Here is a 14,111-nt window from a genome sequence, read left to right as displayed (position 1 = left end):
GTTTATAGGCCCACGTCATGCAATATGATTGGAGGTATTGGCAATTTTCAACCGATTTCCTGAGGATACTTGTACTTAGCGGTTTGGGGAGGGAGTTTAGTGGCATTTGTGGCTGTGGATTTGGCAACACTAGACAGCGAGGAGTTGTCGCTCGCCGGCTGGCCCTGAGCAGTAGCGATTCACGGCGCGTTGTTGGTCGTGCGGTATTCTTCCGAGGTAGTGAAAATCCCACTTCTGTCATTATGGTGACCAACAAGGAAAGGGAGATTATTATAGACGCCATACGAGTGCTCAGGTCCCGGCGAGTGAGGCCCAGCGCTCGCAAAATCGCATGGTATGTCCGGCGTGAGCACCTACTATCGGAGGCGACAACGGAGGCGGTGTTGGACGAACTTGTGGAGAGCGAGGACGTGCTCAGAGTGGAATATAAGGGCGCCACTTCGTACCGCGTGGCCGCGTCATGGTCCAAAGCAGACTTGGTTAGGCGGCGACCCACTAGGACCAAAGTTAATGTGATGAACAGTGAGGCAACATGTAGGGCTTTGCGTATGGCCGTGGAGTCATGTGGCCCTGGAGGCGCTAGTAAGGAGCAAATAGAGGAGAAGTTAGTGGCATGCGGTCAGCATAGACTAGTGGATAAGTTAGAAGTGCTGTTACATCGTGAAATTCGCGCTGGGACCCTACTACGCGTGGAGACAACTCATAGAACTGCTACTCTCATAACCTATGTCGTGCCGGCAGACGCCCCGGCTCCCCCTCCTTCCCCACCCTCCCCGACGCTGGAGGAGGAGTATGGGGAAGACATTGACGTTGAGGTGCTGGAGGGGGAGGAGGAGGAGGAGCTGGAGACAAAGGAAGTGGTGAAAATAGGCGAGATTAAAGAAGAAGCAGCCAACGAACAGCTGCTGCAGTCTGCCAGGGAGGGTGGACTGAGGCAGCGAGGACTGAGCAGTGTGAGGCGTGGGAGGCGAGGCAGGCCACCCCTTCGAAGCTTTGCCATCCCTCCATCTGCTAGAGGAAGAGCTCCTTCACGCAGGAATAAGGTATTTAGCACAATCACATGGGGTCTGAATGTCACTTAGGGATGTTACAATCGCCTAGGTATGAATCGGAGGAGAGCTTTACGCAGGAATAGAATCGTGGATTTTTTACAATCGCCTTGGTATCAGTACAAGAGGCGCACATAACACGAAAATGAACAGAACTTTCGTGTTTTACTGGCCAGTCTCACCATTTTACAGCGGCCTACGACACACACCGCTGGCCAGTGCCAAAGCCTGACCACTCCACTGAAACCTCCTGAAGTCTAAGGCGCAGGATTTTACTGCACAGAAGCCTCGTGAAGTCTGAGGGTTTAGAAACGTTTCCACTACTAAAATTCACTAAGTAACCTGCAATAATATCCATGCGTACCTATTGTAAAACTTGATAAAGGGATTTTCTCCGCGCTCGCGCGACAATGCTTTTTTTCCCCCCTTGTCCATCTTTCGAAAAAATATTACTTTGGACATTGAAACTGTCGTACGTCTGTGAATACGTAAGAAATCAACAGGTTTCACGGGCACAGAAACGTCACTCATATAAATAGCCGTATGATTAACACCTTATTCCATGCTGCAAGTCTACCTTTTCGACAAGAAATTAATACTAGAATATGATGCTACTCACGAAGTACTGAAATAATAAAACCATCAGCTGCTAGGTATAAGTTTAAGTAGGAGCGTCATATCCATCCTGAATGCGATCAAGATATCTGATCAAACTGGCGCTGAGAAACGAGACGGGATGTTACACACACACACACGCACACACTTTAACTAGGCACAAAATTGCCATCTTCATCTTGAATGCTATCCAAAATAAAGAGAATATGGTGCTAGTCATGAAGATGTGCTTGGAGAAGGCTGTAGGGTCGTGATACCAACTTATCCAGCCACGGAGTTCGGGGGAATGGACTGCACAAGGATGAGTGATGGTGAACGAACTATGATAGGTCTTCAGGTGATGGAACTGGGCCATTAATAGCTCGAATATTTAGTCGTGGTTCCATGAAATTCGATAAGCCAGTCTCCATGGTTACTACTGAAATGACCCTCCAAACTGACAATACTTGGCCATCAACTGAGCTAAATGTGGTTAGGGATTTTTCTGATGACAGAGGGGGTGGGGGGAAGGGAGCAATCAGGCAGGTAGAGAGGAAGCCACAGGAGCGAGAAGAGGTGGGAGGTAGTGAAGGAATGAAGAGAAAGGTGGGTAGATAAGAGAGAGGGGGAAGATGGAAGGGGACACTCTGAGAAAAAGAGGGAGGGAGTAGGATGAGGAGAGAAAAAAAGAGTGGTGTGCTACAGGTACGGGCAGCCTGTGTTTTTAAAAAGTCCTTGATAATACCATCGCCTGGGCAGGTGAAAATGGCCACGGTAGTTCTTTTTGCACCTTGGTTCAGATTTTCGTCGTTTTGTCGCTTATTTCACTTAAGTGGCAGAAAAAGACTGCTATGACGCTACATCCCTCCCACAGGAGTTCGTGACTAGCATCATAATTCTAATTTATCAGTGTAGCATTCAAGGGGATTTACAGATTAGTGGTGAAATGTGTTTGGAAGTTGCAGTTGACAAGAGACAAACTATTTGAGAGAGAGGGGGGGGAGGGAGGGAAAAATAAGCGTTCGTGTACAAGTATGTGGTGCAAGGTGTTTGAATGGTGCAGATTAGTTCGTGAATGTATGTTTCATGCAAGTTAGCGTTCGTGTGTACGTGTGGTTCAAGTGTGTGTGTGTGCGTGTGTGCGCGTTGGGGGGGGGGAGGTAGCGGTCACAGCCAGCCAGCCTGTGTCGGGATTCGAGAATATCCACCCGCCACGCCAACAGTGCTGCCAACCTCAGCGCATCACTACCTTTGCGTCCGCATACACCACCACTACCTCACATAGCCTCAGACTCCATGTTTTCACTCTTACCACCCGCAGATACCTCATTCGTGTTAACAGTCTCAGGTTCCATGTTCTCTCTCTCTCTCTCTCACAGTACCCCATTAACACTCGGGTTTCCATACATTAATACTCGGGTTCCTTACACCTTCCCCCCTGTCTCTCAGTATTACTTATGTCCACGTGGCCTACAATTGCCATCTCTATATATGATTGCAGTTGTAACAATAGATTAACAGTAGAATGTGGTGCTAGTGACGAAGTGAAAACACGACTGAAACGATTTGGTCAAGAGAATACTATGATGTAATATGTAAATGTTGAGAATGCTTTGCCAGCGATGAGAGAGGGAGGGAGAGAGGACATCGCCACAGATCTGCTTGAGAAGAAAAGCGTCTCGTGTCTCTATACTGTATGTAATAAACATAATGCAAAGGTTATGAATGTATGTGTAATGTGTAAAGTCGGAGAATAAGTCGCCAAAGATACAACACGAGGGAGAGGACACTGCGTCACTGATCTACTTAAGAAGTGCGTCGTGTGTGTGTGTGTTTGTGTAACACCTCAGTTTACCTAGTTCACAAAGTTGCAGGTTACTAGTGTACATAAACAATATATTCTCACTACAAATGATCGTGTGGTTTGTTGTACGGGTATGAGTTTTGTCTGTCTACAGCCAGAAGCCTTCATCCCGTAAGGAGTGGCCACAAACAAATCCCCTCCATGTCGCCTTGTCCTATGCCATTACGCTGCCCTCCTCCCAACTCGTACCCTTCATACCGGTACCTCCATTCCATCTCATCCTCGATCTCCCCCTCCCTCTCTCCGATCCTTAATATTTCCTAATTGTCCATATATAATAGTGTGCTTATCACTTATACCCGAAAAATTCTGAGTGTGATGGCTATGGACATAGGCAGATGGTTTGGCGCGTTAGGTCAGCTGGTGGGAGGATCAGTAAGTGAATAATGATTGTTGCCAGGACATGGCCAGTGTGGGAGACTGAGCTACACTGAACTTAAGCTCCTATGACCCATTCAGGGCAGTACAATCGTCTGGGTTGATTGGAAGACAAGGCGAGAGGTGGCCCTATTATGAGAGGGTTGAAAATCAATGAGCAACGATTGCTGGGAGGACAGTATAGTATAGTAACGATTGCTGGGGGGACAGTATAGTAACGATTGCTGGGAGGACAGTATAGTAACGATTGCTGGGAGGACAGTATAGTAACGATTGCTGGGAGGACAGTATAGTAACGATTGCGGGGGGACAATATAGTAACGATTGCTGGGGGGACAGTATAGTAACGATTGCTGGGGGGACAGTATAGTAACGATTGCTGGGGGGACTACAGTATAGTAACTACTATCTATCAAGCTCCTATGACACATTAAGCTGAATACAATCGTCTGTGATAAGGCATCGGAAGCTTCGTAGTACATCTTCCTGAGGGATTTACTTTCCCTGTTGTACATTCCATCTTAGGCTGTTTCAATAATTTTAATATTGACACTGCATTAGTAACATCTAAGAGGTGCGGTATGCTTTAGTGGCGTGATGTGTCGTCTGGTGAGGTGAGGTGGGGTGTGATGTGGTGAGGTGGATTATGATGTGTGGTGTGGTGAGATGGGGTATGATGTGCGGTGGGGTGTGATGTGTGGTGAGGTGAGGTGGTGGTGCTGTGGTGAGGTGAGCTGGTGGCGTGGAGAGGTACATGCATGGCGGGGTGGTCAGAGTTGCAACACAGCTTTCATGAGGAGCGCGCCGGCTTCCGCATCAACACACATACCCACAGAGTCCTTCGCTCACTGCCGAACTTATTCTGGATTCGTAATTTACCATTTATGTATCCATCTACCTACCCACCTATGTCTTGTTTCCTCATCCCTCCCCCCCACACCCACACGCAAACACTCACATCGCCTCTACTGCAGTATTATCGGTATTTTCATAATCCATCTACCGCGCCTACTTATCTGTCTGTCTGTATCTGTCAGTCTAACTTGCTCGGCTTCCGGATGAACTCACACCCACATCTTTTTTTTTTTTTTTTTTCCAAGCACATATTACAGGTCGTCACCGGATGTAACTACCGGTGTGTGTGTAGACAGCCTGGCCAGTGTACGGCTTCATTGGGGTTGTGTCTGTATTGTACAGTAGTTGGCATCACACACACACACACACACACACACACACACACGCACGCATAAGAAGAGAGGTGATAAAGACGTAAGGAAATTCAGTTTCCCAAACAGAGCAATTGATCAATGGAATGCACTACCGAATGAAATAGTTACTGTCCCAAAACAAGGGGACAAATGTAAGCGTGTGTGCGATAACAGCCTATGGTCTTAGATCGGGACTATATGAGCTTGACTCATTCCTGTAAAGATACAATTAGGTAAGAACATACACACACACACACACACACACACACACACACACACACACACACACACACACACACACCTATTATCTTGTGTAAATTGGCTGGCATTGTTCCCCTCATTCGCAAATGAGAGAGAGAGAGAGTTGCAATAGGGTAAAGTTATGAGGTAGATATGAGTCTTCTTGGTTACTAGTCAAATTAACTTCAGTCTGACTACACCTGGTCATCAACTGGGCTATAAGGGTAAAGCATCCAACCACAAGTGTATACTATGATCCAGTTCTGTCAGATGAAAAGTTATTATAGCAGGAAGGGAGAGTGGAGTGTTGGTATAAGGATTAGGTGAAAGGTAAGGAGTGGATCGGGTTGCATCTCTCTCTCTCTCTTTCTCTCTCTGTCTCTCTCTCAGGCAGAAATTCCATTGCTATTGTGAAAATATTTTGCTGATGAAAGTTAAAGTTTAGTCATGCATTAGCAATGTGTGTGTGTGTGTGTGTGTGTGTGTGTGTGTGGAGAGAGAGAGAGAGAGAGAATGTGATGGTGGGGTCTCTCTCTCTCTCTCTCTTAAAAAGCATCTAAATTCACCCTAGTTGACGGTATAGAAAATGTAAATGTGTAGCTGTTGTTGTGATTTTTTGTTTCCATAGAGTTAATCTCGCAGTATACCCGAACCATTCCTCTGATCTGAACCCGAAAGTCTTTGTTGACCAATCGATATATATTCTGTACAGTATGTACACTCAAACCTCAATTTAAGGGACCTCCATTGAAGGGATTTAAGGGACTCCATTACCTCACAAACAGACAAGACCATTCAAAAATGATACATAATTTCTAGGTTATACACATTAATATGTTTCTTTATACAGTACCCGTAAAATAATATTCATAGTCATATAAATATATAAGTGAAACATTCATTGCATTTCATAAGATTGTGGTAAAACAATGGACATTTTCAAGTAAGGGACAAGTTGATTCCCCATTTAGTCCCTTAAATCGAGGTCTGAGTGTATATATATGTCCACTTATGTCTGTCTGCGTATCTATAGTCAGTCAGCCACTTTAACCCCATACATGTCTACCTATGTCTGTCTACTTTATTTACTGTATGTACCTCTACGCTTCTCATGGGGCAACATAGGATTGGATGATGGATGATGATGGATTTATCTATAGTCAGCCACTTCAACTCCATACAAGGTAGCCTATAACAGATTGCACCCATGTCACCATCTTCTGCTGCCTGGCTGCCCTCTCTATGGTTTTTAGTACCATTAATTTGACTGACAAATGAGGAAGTGAAGGAGCATTGTGATGTGGATGTGATGGGATGCGTTAGGAGAAACACAGTGAAGTGGTTTGGCCATGTGGAGAGGATGGAGATTGAGAGACTGAGCAGGGGAGTATATGTGAGTGAGGTAGAGGGAGGGGGAGGCTGAGGATGAGATGGAAGGATGGGGTGGAGAGGTATGTGAGTGACAGGGGTGTGAGCTGTGCGCAGGGCTGTGAAATGGCGGGGGACAGGGCGACATGAAGGCGATTTGTTTGCGGCCATATTCCTTGCGGAATTATGGCGTCTGGTACTAGATAGATTGATAGAATTTTCTGCTTCCGTGTCACCCTGTCTGCTGCTATCTGGCTGCCCTGACTCTTCTCTTTTGGTATTATTTCTGCCTCCACATCACCGTGTCTTCTGCTATCATGCTGCCCTCTCTCTGCTGTCACCCTGTCCTTTGCTGTCACGCTGTCCTCTCTCTGCTGTTTTTAGTATCATTTCTCCATCTTCCTTTCAGAAAACCAAGAAAGTGTTTGATCCAAGTGAGGGTGGGTTGGGTGCAGCAGGGCGCAAGAGGACAGTGTATCGCTGTGATGTTTGCTTCCAGAGTGTTAGTCAGAGCACGGCACAAGAGGACCTGCTCGTTTGTCATCGCTGCACAGCAAGAGGTGTGTTACGTAGCCTGTCTGTCTGTCAGTCTATCTCTCTATTGTCAGATGTCTCGGTCAAATGTTTCAAAATGCATAGTGTTTGGACACTTTATAGTGATGAGTATATACCTGTAAAGTCAGGGACAGAACTGCCTAACGCCCTACAAGTGGTCATCAGCAGAGCTGAAAGGGGTTAGGGATCTATCAGGTTAAATGCACTACAGACCAGTATTGTATTGTAATATAAGACACACCCGTAGAATAAAAACTGTTATACCTAGCTAAAATATTTGTGTTTTGCTCACAGCCCATCCCAGCTGTCTAGGGTACAGTGCAGAGTTGGCCGTGCGCAGTCGGTTAGGACCATGGACTTGTATGGACTGCAAACATTGTGCAATATGCAACATGGACCATAATATTGTGAGTATACAGTACAGATTCAGGATTTCGGGGGCGTGAAGGGTGAGTAAATGAGTGCTTGGCCCATTTAATTTGGGAAGTTTCTCTTGTCAGGTTTTTCTTGCCATCTGTACCCTGCCAGTATGGATGATGATAATGACTGTATGAGATGGAGTCAGGATTCCAGAGGCTTGAATGGCTAGTGAATGAGTGTGTGGCCTAAACATGTATGGATTGCAAACTGCAGTATGCAACATGGACCTTAACACTGAGAGTATATGTCCTACACTCACTAACCAGGCAGAGATTTTCATCCCTTTCCACACACAGCTCAGTGGGAGAATAACACAGTACTACAGTTTACCATCCTTTCCATGGTACTTGTTTTTAACTAGCATCATATTCTAGTATTAATTTATTGTTACAACCCAATTTTCAAGATGGAAAGATTGGAAATGAAGAACTGAGAGGAGGGATGGGACTTGAGTGTAATAGTGATGTACTGTAATGAGAAGGGGTACCGTAGGTTGAGATGGTTTGGGTATGTGGAGATGATGGAGGATGACAACTGGGTGTGAGGGTGTGAGGTGAGAACGCGGAGGGTGGAGTTACGAGAGGCAGATCGAAAAAGACCTGAGACGAGGTCATACAGTGTGACCTCAGGGATAAGGGAGTGAACAGAGAGGCTGCTAGAGATGGTGCTTCATGAAGAGCTGTCATCAGATGACAAGTCCAACCCATGCATGCATGCTGGAGCCTTTATAAATGCAGCAAAACAAAGTGTGGCTCATGAGTGATAATTGTAAGTTAAGCAACAAAATATTTTTGTAAAAAGCATGATGTTAACAGAAGGTGTTTTTCCAGGGTACGTTGATCTTCTGTGATGAATGCGACCGAGCCTATCACCTCACCTGCCACCAGCCGCCCCTCAATGAACAACCTCAGGGATCGTGGATTTGTTTTGCGTGTTCTCCCCAGTCTTCACAGAGTCGTGAGTATTCTTGAACTGTTCATGTTTTACATGATACAGTAATCTGACTGCCAACTGTAGTTCACATATGTACAGTGATACGGTTCGTTATATTCACGAATGCTGTATGCGAAACAATTGTTAGATGCATTCAGAACATCAGTGTTGTTGAGCTACCAATAAATGTTCACCAAATTCAATGTTTTTTTTTTTTTTTTTTTTTAAATAAACAAAATTAAAGGATAAAAAAGTAAAAAAATACACTCCACCCTATTACTGGTTGGGCAGCCTCCTGGGATGCTACTCCCGGGTTCGGGCCCTTCTCTATTGGACAGAATCGGCAGCCTGGGCGTGGCAATGCCCTGTATCCTCTAGCACAGATCCGAGCCCCATCCCACCCCGGCCCCCAAAACTAGGCTGGCGGAGCCTGCGTCACACCCCTCAATAGGTCTGCCACTAGGTAGTGGGGGCAAAGTTTTCTGGCCACATGCCCTTGCTGGCGTCAACCTTTGTAACGTAGTGGGGCATGTTGTGTGATGTATAAAGCGCATGTAGGGTAGTGTATAATTAGAGAAAAGTGTTTGGGAGAGTATGCTGGTCTACTCTCCATGTTGGTGTCACAAGGGAGATGGTCGGATAGTCTGGTGGCTAGTGAAACAGGAGCTCCAGCTGTCCCTGTCACCAGCATTCCCATTCCCCTTGAGAGTACCACCTTGATTGTCTTGTGGTACAGCCTACTCCCTATATCACACATCTCATTTTGTTTTTTGTTTTTCACCAACAGCTTCCAGCAATTTTTGGAAAGTAATTAGCTGGTTTTGGCACTTGGTTTAGCCTCCAGTTCATACAAAAACAGCCGGATCATGGCCAGCCTCAGTACGGGAAGCATGACATCATTTGTGGGTGTGGGTGGGTGTTTATGTATGGTTTTTGAAGGCACTGATCATATAGCCAGGTCATGTGTAAACATCTAAGCCTGTGTGTGTGTGGGGGGGGGGGGCATTTTTGTCCAGTTCATTAATGTCAGAGTTAACCCACTGAAACTCTCCTCCTCAAGTCTGTATATCCCTCTGCCAATGACCTTCAGTGTTCTAAATGCAGTGTATCTAGGCCAGGGGAATAGCTAGACTTTTTGTAATGGGGTAGTCCAAGGAGAAATGTTGAAGGTGGGTATGGAACTATTCCTCCAGAATTTTAGGATGGCCACTGGGGTGCCTAGAGCTACCCTGGCCACCATTCTGGCTCAGATATCCTGAAATGACTCAATCTTGATTCTGGGTCTCCATTTATTTTGTTTTCTGTAGAAGAGCAGTTTTGCAAGTTTCAAGTCTCTGACATTATGCATGAAGAAAAAACTGGTACTAAAAATCATTCACCTTTTCAGCATATGACTGCCTACCGGGACTGCCAACCCCAAGAGACTCTCCTGTACCTGATGATGAAAGCCGAGGGTCAAGTGGGTCCTGGGACAACAACATATATGACCCCAAAGTTCCAAATGTCACTCACTGGACTGTGGATCAGATCATGGAGTATTTTGATGAGAAAGGGTTTAAGATGGTGTCGGAGGTGTTTAAAGAGCAGGTGAGTGCATGACGGAACGGGGCCTCTGCCCCAAACTGAATACAGTACACTTTCGTTCAATCACTTGGTATACAGGTAATAAGCTTCTAGGTTCCTTTTTTGCTTTATAAGTGATTTTCCACTAACACAACCACTGTGATGCCTGATTTCTTGTTAGATGATAATTTTTCTTGCATATGCAATAGCTGTGAACACTAAATTTATTACAGTCAATCATTAAATGACCCATTTTCAAAAAGGTATCCCAGTCATAAAAGAGAGGATGCTGTACTAAGTTTACATGAAACTCTGTCATTCTATGGGCTGTACTTATAGGAATGAGTCAAGCTGATGGGTGGTATGAAACATGGAATTGTGGATGTGTATGCCTGTGGAGTGGAGTCAAGATGGTATGAAGCATCTAAGTGTGGATGTTTGTGCTTTGTGGGGTGAAGTCAGAATTCTGAAGGTTTGAATGGGGAATGAAACTTTGGTTAGTTTCATCATCATCATCATTTGGACCTCCTTTCCCACCCTAGGACAGGGTGAGGGGTAGCAACATCAACACAGCCCAAGTCTGTCCAATTCAGTAGGCCAAGCTTCCATTCACTCATCATTCAAGCCCCCTGGAATCCTGGCCGTATCCAATACGCCTAAAACATTCACCACATTCTGTAGCTTTATATAAACGTATCCAATAAAGTCAGTCCGGATGCTGTCACGTTAAAAAGGGGTGCCAGATCCCTAATCATGCACTTCTTACAACATTCATCCAGCCAGCTCGATCTCTTGTCTGTCCCCTAGCCTCACCGACTTCCATACCTCTCAGCTCACACACTCATCCACCATATCCCTCCACCTTCTCCTTGGCCTATTGCACCTCCTCCCTCCTTCAAATTTGCTCAGATGTACCTTTTTCACCACTCTGTTGTTATCCATTCTTTCCACATGACCATACCATCTCAGTACACTCTCTTTGGTTCTGGTGTCCACAGACTTCCTCACTCCACATCTTTCATGAATCACATTATTTCATATCCTATCCACTCTCTGTACTCCACATACATTCCTCAGCAGTTCCATCTCCATTGCTTTCACTCCTGACTTTTCATTTTCATGCCACACCATAGTCTCACATCCATACGTTAAAGTTGACATTAACACTCCTTCATGTAAGCCTTGTACAGCTGCAACACTCAAACTTCTGTTTCTTATCAAGGCCTTCATAGCACCTGCTACTTTCCTTCCTTGTGTCATTTAATTTCCACTTCTTATGCACATTTTCATTTTTGTTTTCTTTTTTTTTCTATCACGGTATCCAGGTATTTGAACTCTCTTACCTATTCCAGTCTTTCTCCATTCACTGTAACATCACACTGGGATGCACCTTCTTTCTCAGTAACCATAACTTTACTCTTTTCTACATTTACTCTCAAGGCACAATGCTCACGGACATTAGCAAAACTCTGCGCTAGTCTACCATGTTCTTGTCTAGTATTTGCAAGTAGTAGGCTGCTACATCATCAACATACAACAGATTTGAGATATTGCCTCCATCACCATTCATTACCAACACCATCCCTCTCTCCATTACTTCTGTGTTTATTTCTCTCATTACCCCATCCATATATATACTGAACAACCATGGTGACATCACACAACCTTGTTGCATGTCCATACTGATCGTGAACCATTCACTTGAATGCCTGTTTACTTTTACACATGCATCAACACCATCATAAAAATTCTTGACGGCACCTAGCAGCATCCCATATACACTGTACATGTGCAGAACCTTCCACAATCCTTCTCTGTCTCCATTGTCTTCTAGATCCGTGAATGCCATAAACACCTTATAGTCCATCTCACAAGCCTTCTCCACTATCTGTCTTACTTCAAATATTTGATCAACACATCCTCTGTCACTCCTAAAGCCACCCTGTTCATCACACTAGGACTTCTGATATCTCTCATATTTTCTCAGTAATAATTCATCCATATACCTTCCCCATCACATTCAGTAAACTTATGCCACGATAATTCTTGCACTCACTTTGCTCACCTTTATTTTTGTATAGGGGTTCAATCACTGCCTTTTTCCACTCTGCCATTCCCCAGCCATTTATACTCGCATTACTTCCACTCTCTATGTTCAACAGTTCCTTGAAGTGTTCTCTCCATCCACTCACTTTTTCTCCCTTCTCCTCTAACAATCTACCACATTTATCTTTCACTTCCTGACTAACTTCTTTATCACCCTGTCCAACTCTCATTACCTCTTTCCAGAACATTTTCTCACAGTCCCTCCACTGTACACTCAAATTCCTTCCAAATTCCACATCCACTCTCTTCTTATTCTATCTTTATTGATCTTTTCACCTCTTTCTTCCTTTCTACATATAACCCTCTCTTCCATCACTCAACTTCCTCCACGCCCCTGGTTCTCATCCACTCATTATATGCCTTCTTTTTTTGTGCCACAGCCTGTCTCACCTCTTCATTCCACCATGCTGTTCCTTGCACCCTCTTTCATCTTCTTTTCACCCCACACACCTCTCATGCTGTACAGATTTCTTCTGTGAATATCTTGCACACACCTTCCACCTCCCCCATCTGCACCAAATTATATTTACCCAATTGCACCTCCACTTTGCTCTTACTTTTTTCCATCCTCTTGCAACCTTTCTACCCACCTTGTATGAACTACTTCCTCCTGTCCTTCCCTTCTTCTATGTCTCCATTTAATTTGACCCTTGCCTTTCACCACCACCAACTGGTGCTAATGCTGCTGATGATACTTAACACATCCCTCTTCCTCCGCAGGACATTGATGGCACCGCCCTACTCATGCTGACTCGAGCTGATGTCCTAATGGGCCTAAACCTCAAGCTCGGACCGGCCCTCAAGATATACAAGCAAGTTCGAATACTGCAGACCAGACTAACAAATCCACCCCTACCTGGAAACTAGATTTTTGTATGCTGAACAAATGGGAATGAGATTTTGTACGTTATCTGTTGAACGTATTGTGTGTGTGTGCGTGTGTAGACAACCTTCCCTCCACATGTAAACTTTTCAAAGAGATGTTTTGGTGGTGGTTTGAGGCATTTAGCATTAGAAGATTGTCTTGCACCAATGGTTCTAATGATAGAGGGAGGGGGAGACCAAGGATGAGATGGAGGGATGGATTAGGGAGATATATGAGAGGGGGTAGTGTGAGTTGGAAGGAAGGCAGCCAAATAGTAGAGGTTAGGGCAACATGGAGACAGTTTGTTTGTGGCCACCTCTTATGAGATTATGGTGACTGGCAATAACTGATAGACAGAAATGCGCAGTTGAAAGCTTACGAAGTGTACTACTATATATCCAGTTGTGGCAGCAACCTCTCACCCCTTTTCTGTCCAACTCTCTACTGCAAGAGTTAACCAGTTACTTCCAGTCCTTCATGCCTGCAACAGGTCAACTCTGGACTGTCTTCCTTACCGTACTCTATATTTCTTTATGCCTATGACCTCCATTCTTACATAATGTACCCTGGCATCTGGAAATAGGTGGACTTAGAATTTTACTCGTGTACCTATTTATTTTAATCGGAGGGAACAATTTTGTGGTCGTCTAGCCTATGCCTCCTTCTTTGCATGGGGGGGTGGGGGGAATCTTCCTCCTCAGTATTTCCCTCTGCCTATGACCTCCAGTCTTACACAATATATCCTGGCATCTGGAAGTAAGTGGACCTTGAATTTTACTCGATTACGTATTTATTTTTTTATTGTAGGAACAATTTTGAGGGCTTATAGCCTTTGGCTCCGTCCTCCCTGCATTAAAAAAAAAAAAAAAGTGCTCTACTGTAATTGTGTATGCTTGGAATTTGATGAGCTTTAGGAAATAGGAATGAGTCTTCTTGGTTACTATAGAAATTTACCCTTCAGTCTGAAT

General features: G+C 44.8%; 1 protein-coding gene across 1 annotated transcript; it reads left to right on the top strand.

Annotated features, from left to right (window-relative positions):
* Positions 1-242: 242 nt before the first annotated feature.
* LOC145418406 (uncharacterized) lies at positions 243-13,678 on the top strand. The gene is made up of 6 exons (XM_080286811.1): positions 243-1,043; positions 7,111-7,261; positions 7,551-7,663; positions 8,507-8,633; positions 9,997-10,196; positions 12,999-13,678. The coding sequence occupies exons 1-6, from the start codon at positions 243-245 to the stop codon at positions 13,143-13,145; spliced, it is 1,539 nt and encodes a 512-aa protein (XP_080142937.1). The 3' UTR covers positions 13,146-13,678.
* The last annotated feature ends 433 nt before the right edge of the window (positions 13,679-14,111 follow it).

Source organism: Coenobita brevimanus, chromosome 114, assembly GCF_032717465.1.
Source record: "Coenobita brevimanus isolate Jiangsu-jjx chromosome 114, ASM3271746v2, whole genome shotgun sequence".
In the NCBI taxonomy this organism is placed as follows: Eukaryota; Metazoa; Arthropoda; class Malacostraca; order Decapoda; family Coenobitidae; genus Coenobita; species Coenobita brevimanus.
The sequence above is the reverse complement of the archived record's forward strand: the minus strand, read 5'-3'. Positions and strand labels throughout refer to the sequence as shown.

Coding starts and splice junctions, on each gene's coding strand:
- LOC145418406 (XM_080286811.1), top strand. CDS start 243: ATGGTGACCAACAAGGAAAGGGAGATTATTATAGACGCCATACGAGTG. Junction 7,262..7,550: donor TCATCGCTGCACAGCAAGAG/GTGTGTTACGTA, acceptor TTTTGCTCACAG/CCCATCCCAGCTGTCTAGGG. Junction 10,197..12,998: donor CGGAGGTGTTTAAAGAGCAG/GTGAGTGCATGA, acceptor CTTCCTCCGCAG/GACATTGATGGCACCGCCCT.